Source organism: Hyla sarda, chromosome 7 (assembly GCF_029499605.1).
Source record: "Hyla sarda isolate aHylSar1 chromosome 7, aHylSar1.hap1, whole genome shotgun sequence".
In the NCBI taxonomy this organism is placed as follows: domain Eukaryota; kingdom Metazoa; phylum Chordata; class Amphibia; order Anura; family Hylidae; genus Hyla; species Hyla sarda.
This window is the reverse complement of record NC_079195.1, coordinates 43,062,413-43,075,557: the sequence shown is the minus strand read 5'-3', so window position 1 is coordinate 43,075,557 and position 13,145 is coordinate 43,062,413. Positions and strand designations below refer to the sequence as shown.

The 13,145-nt window shown below is 45.0% G+C and overlaps 1 protein-coding gene across 4 annotated transcripts in view; it reads left to right on the top strand.

Annotated features, from left to right (window-relative positions):
• DNMBP (dynamin binding protein) overlaps positions 1–13,145 on the top strand; it is a 156,700-nt gene that overhangs the window by 133,178 nt on the left and 10,377 nt on the right. For all 4 annotated transcript variants that reach the window (XM_056529713.1, XM_056529714.1, XM_056529712.1 and 1 more), the window contains 7 exons: positions 1,118–1,217; positions 2,842–2,989; positions 4,988–5,005; positions 8,657–8,856; positions 9,266–9,396; positions 9,733–9,837; positions 12,330–12,458. In XM_056529713.1, coding sequence (XP_056385688.1) covers positions 1,118–1,217; positions 2,842–2,989; positions 4,988–5,005; positions 8,657–8,856; positions 9,266–9,396; positions 9,733–9,837; positions 12,330–12,458 — 831 coding nt within the window. The remainder of the gene's footprint in view (positions 1–1,117; positions 1,218–2,841; positions 2,990–4,987; positions 5,006–8,656; positions 8,857–9,265; positions 9,397–9,732; positions 9,838–12,329; positions 12,459–13,145) is intronic.

Sequence of the window (13,145 nt, the reverse complement as noted above, 5' to 3'; positions counted from 1 at the left end):
TAGTAGCATATATCAGAATACTGCGGATAGGAGGTGCAAATGCGATTCAAGCAGACCCTTTTTAAAGGGGTACTCCGGTGAAAAACATTTTATTTTTTTTTAAATCAACTGGTGCCAGAAAGTTAAACAGATTTGTAAATTACTTCTATTAAAAAATCTTAATCCTTCCTGTACTTATTAGCTGCTGAATACTACAACGGAAATTCTTTTCTTTTTGAAACACAGAGCTGTCTGCTGACATCATAAGCAAAGTGCTCTCTGCTGACATCTCTGTCCATTTTAGGAACTGTCCAGAACAGCATATGTTTGCTATGGGGATTTCCTTTTACTCTGGCAGTTCCTAAAATGGACAGAGATGTCAGCAGAGAGCACTGTGCTCATGATGTCAGCAGAGAGCTCTGTTTTTCAAACGGAAAAGAATTTCCACTGTAGTATTCAGCAGCTAATAAGTACAGGAAGGATTAAGATTTTTTAATAGAAGTCATTTACAAATCTGTTTAACTTCCTGGCACCAGTTGATAAAAAAAAAAAAAAAAAAAAAAAAAAAAAAGGTTTTCACCGGAGTACCCCTTTAAATCTCTCTGCTGTTCTGATAGTTTGTTACAATGTATCAGTATAGGAACGCTCAAGGAGGATTTGGCTGATTTGAATATAACTGTATCAAACTCTCAGCTGTGAAAAGTATTAGGTCTATAGAGGTTAGAGCTTTTAGATGAAAGATCAAGATTGTCCTATTCACTTACGACCTGCGAAGCTTCTTACAAAGTTTTCTGACATCATAATTTTTTTGCACATTTCTTGCCTTGTTCTGGGATTAGACTCTGTTCACATCTGCGCTGCGAATTCCGTTTCGAGCACAATAAGAAATTTATGCTTTGATGGATTTGGTACATGAGAGACACCATCAGTGCCAGACTGACCCCATTGACTTATAAGGGGGTTTATCGGGTACTGTTACTGGATGTTTTACGCTTCGAAGGGAAGAATTGCCGTGCATGTTGCGCCATTCTTCCCTGACAAATATTCCAAAACCTGCAAAGGAGGCTGAAAATGTGAACAGAGCCCAAGCCTATGTTTTATTTCATTGCCTCTAATACAACCTCTGTTTCTCCAACAGATGACAAATGTGGATTTTGATGTTCTGTTTGGGAACATCGATTCAGTGATCAGTGTGACGAAGACATTATTGGGAGCGCTGGAGAACTGCGACTCTGTCGGTGAGTACGAGGCCTATAGAGAGTTCAATGGATGGCTTCTCTTTATATTAAAGGGGTACTCCAGTGGGAAAAAAAAATGTTTTATCAACTGGTGGCAGAAAGTTAAACAGATTTGTAAAAGACTTATGTTAAAAAATCTTTACTCTTCCAGTACTTATTTGCAGCTGTATGCTACAGAGGAAATTCTTTTCTTTTTGAATTTCTTTTTTGTCTTGTCCACAGTGCTCTCTGCTGGCACCTGTCTGTGTCTGGAACTGATCCAGAGCAGGAGAGGTTTGCAATAGGGATTTTCTCCTGCTCTGGACCAGTTCCTGATATGGGCATCCGGTGTCGGCAGAGAGCACTGTGGACAAGACAAAAAGAAATTCAAAAATAAAAGAATTTCCTCTGTAGCATACAGCTGCTAAAAAATACTGGAAGGGTAAAGATTTTACAAATCTGTTTAACTTTCTGGCACCAGTTGATATTAAAAAAATGTTTTCCACCGGAGTACCCCTTTAATCCATCACCCCTTTAATCAATCCTAGAAGTATAATTAACTATTGACTATTGACCCAGTGTATGCCATCCTCTCATACAGGTTTTACATGATTCTGACCACGGGGCCTATGTAGTCCTCACATACAGGGTGCCTCCAGCTGCTGTAAAACTACAACTCCCAGCATGTTAAGATTTTTTAATAGAAGTCCTTTACAAATCTGTTTAACTTTCTGGCACCAGTTGATAAAAAAAAAAAAAAATGTTTTCCACTTGGGTACCCCTTTAAGAAGTACTATTTTTTAGCATACCAAAGAGATTATGGTGCACTTACTGGGGCAGTTTAGCTCAGGAAAACTACTATATATATACCTATATACTACCCATTTACTGAGCTAAAGTATACAAACCCATAACTGCAACACATAGCCTAGAGTGTCTCCCAACCAGGGTGTCCCCAGCTGTTGCAAAACTACAACTCCCAGCATTCTCGGACAGCCAAAGGCTAACATAAGAAGTCAAATAATGCAATTGTACACTGCACTTTTTTTTATGCCTTGTGGTAGGGCCGGGCAGCCCGTATATGCAAGGCAGTATTTCCCAACCAAGGTGCCTCCAGCTGTTGCAAAACTACAACTCCCAGCTTTGCCCAGAAAGCCAAAGGCTGACATGAGTCAAATAACGCAACTGCATGCTGTGCCTTGTGGTAGGGCCGGGCAGCCTGTATAATTATGACAGTGTTTCCCAACCAGGGTGCCTCCAGCTGTTGCAAAACTACAACTCCCAGCATGCCTTGACTGCCAAAGGCTAACATGATAAGTCAAATGGGGCAACCACACGCTACATTTTTTCTGTGCTTGTGGTAGGGCCGGGCAGCCCATATATGCAAGGCAGTGTTTCCTAACCTTGGTACCTCCAGCTGTTGCAAAACTACAACTCGCAGCATCCCTGGACAGCCTTCGGCTGTCCAGGGATGCTGGGAGTTGTAGTTTTGCAACAGCTGGAGGGGCCCTGGTTGGGAAATACTGATGTAAGGTAAGGAGAGCCACAAGAAAAACTCTTTAATCTAGTACTTTGTTTCTCCTCATTTGACATAGTGTAAGATGATGATATCACCATCTATAATATTCATTCCATGTTTACACAGGTTTGATTTTCCTTGAGCACCGCATGGAGCTGGAGTCCGTGTACAAGGAGTATTGCCAGAATCACGAGGAGACCATTGCTCTGCTGGAGACCTATGAGAAAAACGAGAAGTTCCAGAGAAGCCTGCAGGAGTGTATTGAGACTGTAAAGTAAGATGGAGACCATTACACAATCCAATACTGTTGTATGGCTTTTCATAAAGCATTGGGGAGCTCACATGCCTCCAAATAGGAATGGATGGAAGGGGCCTAGATTATCCCCCATCCCCATGAACCTATGGTTGTTTGGTAACATCACCTTGGGGCCTTTTCTTCTCTGTTCCACCAGCTATTCCAGACACTTCCAAATGAAACCCATTAGACAGTGGAATACGATAGCAAAACATGCATATTTATTGCAGTAGTGAGATTGGGATAAGTGGCTCCTTTGACTGCTTATCTCCAGAATGAGCAAAGAGGAGAAGTCCCATGTAGGAAAATATATCCCTTATCCAAAGCAGGGTCGGCACAAGCCCTCCATGTATCTCTATGGGAGAGACGGAAATATAGCTTGTGTATCTCTGCCTCTCCCATAGACATGGAGGGCGCTCTGTGTGCCAGGAGAGCTGGAGCACTGTACAGTAGATTGCGGAGGGTCTTAGCGGTCAGACACTACATTTGACTGCTCCTTTTTAAGATCCAAAATACCAAATTTCTATTTCCTTTAAAGGGGTACTCCGCCCCTAGACATCTTATCCCCTTTCCAAAGGATAGGAGATAAGATGTCTGATCGCTGGGGTCCCGTCGCTGGGGACCCCCATGATCGTGATCTCTCCTGCTGCACCCCCGTACATCAGCAGCCTGGAGCTATGTTTGCTCCGTGGCTGATGATGGGCGATACAGGGGACGGGGTATTGTGATGTCACGGCCAGGCTCCTCATTGTAAGCCTATGGGAGGAGGTGTGACTGCCGCCATGCCCCTTCCCATAGACTTGCATTGAGGGGGTGGGGTGTGATGTCACAAGGGGCAGGCCGTGATGTCACGATACCCCGTCCCCTGTATCACCTGTCATCAGGGTCCCCCCGCGATCTCTACTGCAGCACCCCCGTACATCAGCAGCCTGGAGCTATGTTTGCTCAGTGGCTGATGACGGGCGATACAGGGGTATTGTGATGTCACGGCCAGGCCCCTCAATGTAAGCCTATGGGAGGGGGTGTGACTACCGCCATGCCCCTTCCCATAGACTTGCATTGAGGGGGCGGGGTGTGATGTCACGAGGGGCAGGCCGTGATGTCACGATACCCCGTCCCCTGTATCACCTGTCATCAGCCAAGGAGCAAATATAGCTCCAGGCTGCTGATGTACGGGGGTGTTGCAGTAGAGATCGCGGGGGGACCCCAGCGATCAGACATCTTATCCCATAACCTTTGGATAGGGGATAAGATGTCTAGGGGCAGGGTACCCCTTTAATAGGAAGAATAGCTGCCGAGATGTCCCCTAGACACTGGACTGCTGGGGGTCCTGTTGATGTAATTTAGTGTATGTAGCCTATGATCTGGCATCTAGGGTCTTGGTGAAGGCCATGCAGCTCAGTACAAAGAGTGATAATAATGCTAGCCTTGGATGGATCCCCACTTTTTATGGGCCCTTTAGTACCAGCCTCTGTTACATACTCCCTTTACCAGTGTTTCCCAACCAGCGTGCCTCCAGCTGTTGCAAAACTACCCAGCATGCCCAGATGACACCAAAGGCTTTTAGCAGCAGCTGGAGGCACCCTGGTTGGGAAACACTGCCTTAGACTATGGAGTCAGGGACAGCCTTGCATGGCTCTGTCGGGCTGGCAGCTTTAGTTTCACTCCGCATGCTCCAGTGCAGAGTTACAGAGTGTTTTTTGTTTCAGTGTCTGTTCTGAAAAAGTTTCACGTTACATTCGTCCCTTTTGATCTTTATGCTAAATTGCCCCTTTCTAAGTGATACAAACCAGAACCTGACTCTAGATGAACACAGAGCTTACTATTCACTACTAACATGCTGTGTCCTGCACTTCATGAAGACTTTACAAAAAGTTTCTATGCCTTTTCCCAAAAATGTGCGTGGGTTGTAACTATGTTTGTGTTTTTTTCTTCCTTTGCTCCCTTTCTGTCTCTTCGCATTGTTGGGTGACCTAGGAGCCTATACCAAGAATGGTGAGTTGTTCTTTAGGTTTTAATAAAAATAAAATGTATATAAATATATAAAAGGCATATTTCTAACTAAAAAAGATCAGTGGGGGTCCGACTGCTGGGACCCCACTGATCCCAGGAGTGGAGATAAATTGTACCCCAAATGTCCCAATGGTGGAACCAGCACAACCACTGGGACTTCCCGGTCCTTTTATTCCCAATCCTGGGGACAGGGGCGTAGCTATAGAGGTAGCAGTCACATCGTGGCCCTGGTGCTTAAGGGGGCCCCAAGGCACATCTGCCCCATTAGAGACCAGTAATATAATTAGCATATGGGACCCTGTTGCAGATTTTGCATTAGGGCCCAGAAGCTACAAGCTACGCCTCTGCCTGGGGATAATTTTAAAAGTTGGGTATCACCTCTTGGACTGCGTTGACCTAGCAGCAGGTGTCTTGTTTCCGTACAGCACCACCACAGGAGAGATGAGGTATTACATGGTGCCAGTGATAAACAATGGACAGTCAATGTAATGTAATGGACATGCAGCTTAGCTCTGCGCCAGAAAATATATATATATATATATTTTTTTTATATATATATATATATATATACATTTTTATTAATCAATTTCCACTCTTACAAATCTTCAGAGAAAAAAAAAGCATTTACCTTAATACATGGACTCCTCTTATTATTTATTGGGACCTGATAAATCCTCTTATAGATTACTTCCCATGTCTTGCTACCCATCGGCCCTAACTTTTTGACACTATTATGTGCCTGTTGTTGTTTTGGGGCATCGCTCAATAACTTATATAGGACATGACTTTTTCTTTATGTCACCCTCCATTAACTGTCCCAGTTGTACTGGTGCGGGAGTTATCCTCAAACCTTCTCTTATTGTGCTCATAACTATACTTCTCAGTCTAATATATTCAAACCATGTTCTTCTTCCCTCAACCTCATTACTACTTTTAATTACTTCCCAATCCAGCAATTTACCTTCGTGCCAAAGATCCTTCACCATTCGAATGCCTAGATTCCTTAATCCTTCCATTTCTTTATATTGAATTTCCTCCCTTAAGTGTAGATTATTCCATACTATGGCTGTGTCAAGCATCCCACTTATTCCCATTTCTTTTTTTACCCGAATCCAACATTTTTCTAGGCTCACCCCCATTACGTGATTACTCCATATTTTCCCTCCCACTTGCCATGATTCTAGTAATTGGAAGATACCATCATATCTACCCTGACATTTCCCCATCAAAAATTCAAAAAAGGAGAATCTTCTCCACTCACTTATATAATATAACTGAGAAGCTAGAAAGTACCGTCTGATGTCCGGGAGTGACATACCCCTTTGCCCTGTGGTAGCAATTTTTAGCCTAAAGTCTATGTGCGTGTTATACGCCGATACACCCCCAGGAAAGGCAGGGGGAGAGAGGCCGTCGCTGCCCGCTTCTCTCCCCCTGCCTTTCCTGGGGTCTAGAGCCCTGCTGCCGGCCCTTCTCACCCCCTGGCTATCGGTGCCGCTGCCCATTCTGTCCCCCTGACTATCGGTGCCGGCGCCCCATTGCCGGCGCCGATAGCCAGGGGGAGAGAAGCGGCGCCGACAGCCAGGGGGAGAGAAGGGGCAGCGGCCCCGTTGCCTCCCCCCATCCCCGGTGGCATAATTACCTTTTGCCGGGGTCGGGTCCGCGCTGCTGCAGGCCTCCGGCGTGCGTCCCCGGCGTTGTTACTATGCGCTGCACGTTCATGGTGCCTTAGAACTCCCCACATTGCTAATCACTTAACTTTATCCCCCAACCCTCTTATATTCCAAACCACTACTTTAGTATTCATCCAGAATGCTCAGTGAACCACATGATCCATGACCATCACCTTAATTTCAAAAAAATTTGAAAAAAAGTATCATACCCCCTTTCCCCCTGTTCCCAACCCCTTCCCCATACATCCTGCCCCAACTTCTGACAGGACTCTATCCAAGCACATCCCTGCTATAACCTGAGACCCTCCAAGTAATTGACAATACAATATTTCTAAAGCTCTGACTAGGGATCGACCGATTATCGGTTTGGCCGATATTATCGGCCGATATTCACGATTTTGGACATTATCGGTATCGACAATTACCTTGCCGATAACGTCCGGCCCCCCTGCCCCGCCCCGCCTCCCCGGCCAGAGACCGCCGCCGCCGCTGCCCCATTGCCTCCCCCATCCCCGGTTTTATAATGACCTGTTCCCGGGGTCCGCTCTACCTCTGGCTCCTGCGCGCTGCGCAGCGCAATGACTAGTGACGTCCTCAACGCAACGTCACCGTCAGTGCGCACAGTGACAGCTCAGGACGCCTCCAGAGCCAGAAGTAGCATGGACACCGGGAACAGGTCATTATAAAACCGGGGATGGGGGAGGCAATGGGGCAGCGGCGGCGGTGGTGGTTGGACTCAGGAGGACCCCAGGAAAGGCAGGGGGAGAGAAGCAAGTGGCGGTGGCGGTCTCTGGCCCTGCAAAAGCTGCTGCAGTTCATTGATTTAAAGCGCCCGCTTTAAATCATTGATCTGCAGCGGCTTCTGAGGTGCCAGGTGGGTGGGGTACTGGGGGGGGAATAGCCGATAACTTTTATACCGGAATATCGGTATAAATTATCAGCTATCGGCCTGAAAGGTCACAGGTTATCGGTATCAGCCCTAAAAAATCGATATCGGTCGATCCCCAGCCCTGACTGTCCATCCATTCCGATGCTTCAGCTGCGTTAGCAAAAAAATTTGACTGTTCGTTGTATACTACCTGCAATCTGGCAGGGTAGAAGAAGGAAAATTTGGTTCCATTTATATTTAGTCTTTTCTTGACTTTCTAAAAAAGCTATCCTCTTCTTCTGTGTTTCAGTAGCATAATCTGGGAAAATCATAATCTTACTACCATTATAAGTAACCGTCTTTTTATCCCGCATACTTCGCATCACATTATCCCGATGTCAATGTAATGTAACGGACATGCAGCTTAGCTCTGCCCCAGATAATACTTAGAGGCCCCCCCGACCATTGCCTTTAAATTCCTTACTACAGTATCTGACTAAAGGTATTATAAGCCAGACAAACCCTTTTATTGTGTAAACCATGGCTTGCATAGATTAAAATATCAAATGTACGTTAAAGGGGTAGTCCAGTGGTGAAAAACGTATCCCCTATCCTAAGGATAGGGGATAAGTTTGAGATCGCGGGGGTCTGACCACTGGGGCCCCCTGCGATCTCTCTGTACGGGGGCCAGGCTCTCCGGCCAGATAGCGGGTGTCGACCTCCGCACGAAGCGGCGGCCGGCACGCCCCCTCAATACATCTTTATGGCAGAGCCGGAGATTGCCGAAGGCAGCGCTTCGGCTCTGCCATAGAGTTGTATTGAGGGGGCGTGTCGGCCGCCGCTTCGTGCGGAGGTCGACACGCCCCCTCCCCGCGGGCTGTCGGGGCTCCGTACAGGAGATCGCAGGGGGCCCCAGCGGTCGGACCCCCCACGATCTTAAACGTATCCCCTATCCTTAGTATAGGGGATAAGTTGTTCACCACTGGGTCACCACTGGACTACTCCTCTAATTTTCTTTTAGTGCTTGGACTATTTTTTCTACGTTACTTATTTGTAAAATTCAGTACATCCTCTAAGATGTGTGTTATTCTGCAGGGGCCGCACCAACTATATAAACCTGGGTTCGTTTCTCATTAAGCCTGTGCAGAGGATAATGCGCTACCCTTTACTTCTCATGGAGCTCCAAGGGGCCACCCCCGAGTCTCACCCGGACAAGAACCCCATAAAAGACGCGGTACGGGCAGTGAAGGATATTAACGTCAACATTAATGAATACAAACGGAGAAAGGATCTGGGTGAGTTTTGGGCAGAAAATGTAACTAGCACATAGATGACACTAGTAGGGTAAAGGTTCAGCTGAACATGTATTCTCATTGGGAAGAAGGGAATAAGCCGCTGCCAGACACCCCCTAGTGGTGATTTATTTCCTTTAAAAAAATATCAGGCATTTGAATTTTAAATGGCCATACCCAACTTTACCTGTTGGGGCAGCATTGGCACAGCTCCATACACTTGGATGCCTGATCCTGTAGAAATCAATAGGTTCAGCCAAGAGACCTGGCGGACATCTTTCCACTTGTCATTGATAAAGTGTGTAGAGTCGGGGCGCACACAAAGAAGTCAAGGCAGTGGGTATGGCAGGAGTGACACATTGGCAAATGACAATGAACTAACAATTATTTATATTTTTTTCATTTTCTACAGTCGTAAAATACCGAAAAGGAGATGAGGAGAGTCTAATAGACAAGATATACAAACTAAACATCCACTCCATCATTAAAAAATCCAACCGGGTGAGCAGCCACTTGAAGCATCTCACCGGACTCGCTCCTCAGGTATCAGAAGTTGTTCTTTAATAGTAAGCAAAGTTATAGGACAGTGGTCTCCAAACTGTGGACCTCCAGCTGTTGCAAAACTACAACTCCCAGCATGCCCGGACAGCCGTTGGCTGTCCGGGCATGCTGGGAGTTGTAGTTTTGCAACAGCTGGTGGTCCACAGTTTGGAGATTATGGTTATTGAGGTTATCTGGGAATTTACATAAATACCGCCGCCCTATAGGCTATGTCTGGTATTGCAATTCTTCCCCATCCAAAAACAAACTGTACGGTATAGCTGCCATATTGGTCATGGTCATAATAACCAATTAAGAAAATGTTTATCCCATCACCAGATCAAAGACGAAGCATTTGAGGAGACGGAGAAGAACTTCAGAATGCAGGAGCGGCTGATCAAGTCCTTCATCCGTGACCTCTCTGTCTATCTGCAGCACATCAGGGTGAGGCCTTCATAGCAGTGCAGTAAATCTGGACATGATAATATGTTGTCTCTCCCTTCGTCTCATCTAGGGTTAATAAGTAACGTTACAGAACATGTTTTCGGTATCCGCTCCCTTGGAAAGTCCACGGGTTACACTTTGCACCTGTAAACAGTCAGAATTTTCTGAATGCACGATTCAATACATTTCACTTTTTCCTGACTTTTGACAATCCCTATAGTCCATAAATCAGTGTTTCCCAACTAGTGCGACTTTAGTTGTTACAAAACTACAACTCCCAGCATGCCTGAAAAGCAAAGGCTGGAGGCACATTGGTTGGGAAACATTGCCTTAGGCCACGTTCACACAGCCAAAAATGTGCAGAATGTCCATCTGGAAAACCATGGGCAGACATTACCTTTACTTAAAGGGGTACTCCCCTGGAAAACATTATTTTATTTTATTTATTTTTTTTAAATCAACTGGTGGCAGAAAGTTAAACAGATTTGTAAATTACTTCTATTAAGAAAACCTTAATCCTTCCAGTAATTATCAGCTGCTGTATGTTCCACAGGAAGTTCTTTTCTTTTTGAATTTCTTTCCAGTCTAACCACAGTGCTCTCTGCTGACACCTCTGTCCATGTCAGGAACTGTTTAGAGCAGGAGCAAATCCCCATAGCAAACCTCTCCTGCTCTGGGCAGTTCCTGACATGGACAGAGGTGTCAGCAGAGAGCACTGTGGTCAGACAGAAAGGAAATTAAAAAAGAAAAGAACTTCCTGTGGAACATACAGCAGCTGATTGTTACTGGTAGGATTAAGATTTTTTAATAGAAGTAATTTACAAATCTGTTTAACTTTCTGGCACCAGTTGATTAAAAAAATTAATAAAATAAAATAAAAAGTTTTCCAGTGAATTACCGCTTTACCTAATCTGGAGGGTGCTAGGACCACTCGGAAATGCGCTGTCTCATAGGCAGTGTTCTAGACTGAGAAGGAACCCCTAGTGGTAAGAAGTATAGAGCATTTTTTCACCCAAAAATATGCACATTTTTAAACCAATGTATATTACACAAACACCTATAATGTTATTGACAGACGTTTATCAACCGATTTATCCGAGTTTTTTCGCATTAAAATCATCGCAAAAAAATTGCAATTGCGCCACCGTCTTTTTTCGTGCAACAATCTGTCACAAGAGCGAGAAAAGCATTTTATTTTTCCAAATCGGCGTACATAAGCGTTTTTACAATTTTGACTTGCCATAGTCAGAAATTTATCAACCGCGACATTCGCAAAAAAGTCGTTAAGGCTTTAAAAACCTACTAAATATACTCCAGCCGAACCTTTGCTTCACTAACAGAAACTGACTATTGTTTTCGCTTAGGTGAGAAAAAAACTCCCGCTTTTGCTTACCTGCGAAAAATTTATTAACGCCGTGCAACAATATAGTAAATTTGTCGCACGTAAGCAGAATGGAAATGAAAAAGAACAAACAAAAAAATAGCATACCTAAGCAAACTTTCATAAATGCCCCTCATAATCTACATTACAGTGACCCTTCGACCTACGATGGCCCCGACATACGATAATTTCAACATGCGATGGCCTCTCAGAGGCCATCGCATGTTGAAGGCAGCAGCAACATACGATGCTATCCGGCAGCGCAGACTGCTTCAGCCACCACCGGATAGCCGTTTACGCTGCCCCGTGAGCTCCGGTGATGGTCACTCACCTGTCCTCGGGGCTCCGGCGCATCCTCTTCGGCATCCTCTGCATCATCGGCGCTCTCCATCGTCGTCATCACGTCGTTGCGCACGCCGTCCCGTCATCCAATAGGAGCGGCATGCGTAGCAACGTGATGGCGGTGACGGAGAGTGCGGATGCCGGGGAAGCAGAGGCCTCACCGGAGCGTCAGGGAAACCCCGGGGACGCGGCGACAGCGATGGACGGCGACATCCCGGGCAGCGGTGACTGTCCGGAGCGGCGGGGACAGGTGAGTACAACTTCGTCTAACAGTGGTCTACAACCTGCGGACCTCCAGATGTTTCAAAACTACAACACCCAGCATGCCCGGACAGCCAACGGCTGTCCGGGCATGCGGGGTGTTGTAGTTTTGCAACATCTGCAGGTTGTAGAACACTGTCCTATACTTTACATTGCACGGATCCCTCAACATGCGATGGTTTCAACTAACGATGGTCCGTTTGGAACGGATTACCATCGTATGTTGAGGGACCACTGTATATGAAAAGTTTTTGCTAATGACAGTGCCCATTGAAATACTGTTAATTTTAGGTGCAAAATAAAGTTTTATAGAAACAGTAGGATCCTTTTAGCTTTACATTCACCCCAAATTATTTAGTAGAAAAAGACAGGGAGAACCTAAAGATGTGTCGTTGTAAACTGATACCTAGGGAGCTGTTCTGTCCTCCGTACAGCAGACAGTACGTGTCCTGTTCCAGTTTTTATTGTAAAGGACGTTCCCAAGCCAGGTTTTACTTGTGTGTTGTAGGAATCTGCCTGCGTGAAAGTTCTGGCTGCCATGAGTATGTGGGATTTATACACAGACAAAGGAACCAGTGACCTGGAGAAGTTTCAGAAGGCTCATCGTCACATCAGCGAGAAGCTGTTCACAGACTTTGTAAGTGCCCGGCATAGAAACCTCTTCTTTCTCTTGTTAATAATATTGTTATTCATTTAATCCAGTATAGGCCCGAATGGTAGATCTCAGATTATTAATTTATATTATAGAAATCTAAAATGTGTCGTCAGATAAGAACCATTCTGAGTACTATCAATAGTCTCTGTATTTTTTTGCTTCTTTTGCTAGAACCTTCCACTTTATATTGCTGTAATAAAGTTATTACTTCTTAGTTGCACCAGCTACTTGTTGGCAATGTTATACAGTGGGGATTAAAAGTTTGGACACCCCAGGTAAAAATTTTTATTAATGTGCATAAAGAAGCCAAGGAAAGATGGAAAAATCTCCAAAAGGCATCAAATTACAGATTAGACATTCTTATAATATGTCAACAAAAGTTAGATTTTATTTCCATCATTTACACTTTCAAAATAACAGAAAACAAAAAAATGGCATCTGCAAACGTTTGGGCACCCTGCAGAATTTATAGCATGCACTGCCCCCTTTGCAAAGCCGAGACCTGCCAGTGTCATTGATTGTTCTCAATCATCATCTGGGAATACCAGGTGATGTCAATCTCAAAGGTTTTAAATGCCCAAACTCATCTGACCTTGCCTCAACAATCAGCACCATGGGTTCTTCTAAGCAGTTATATAGAAATCTGAAACTGAAAATAGTTGACGCTCA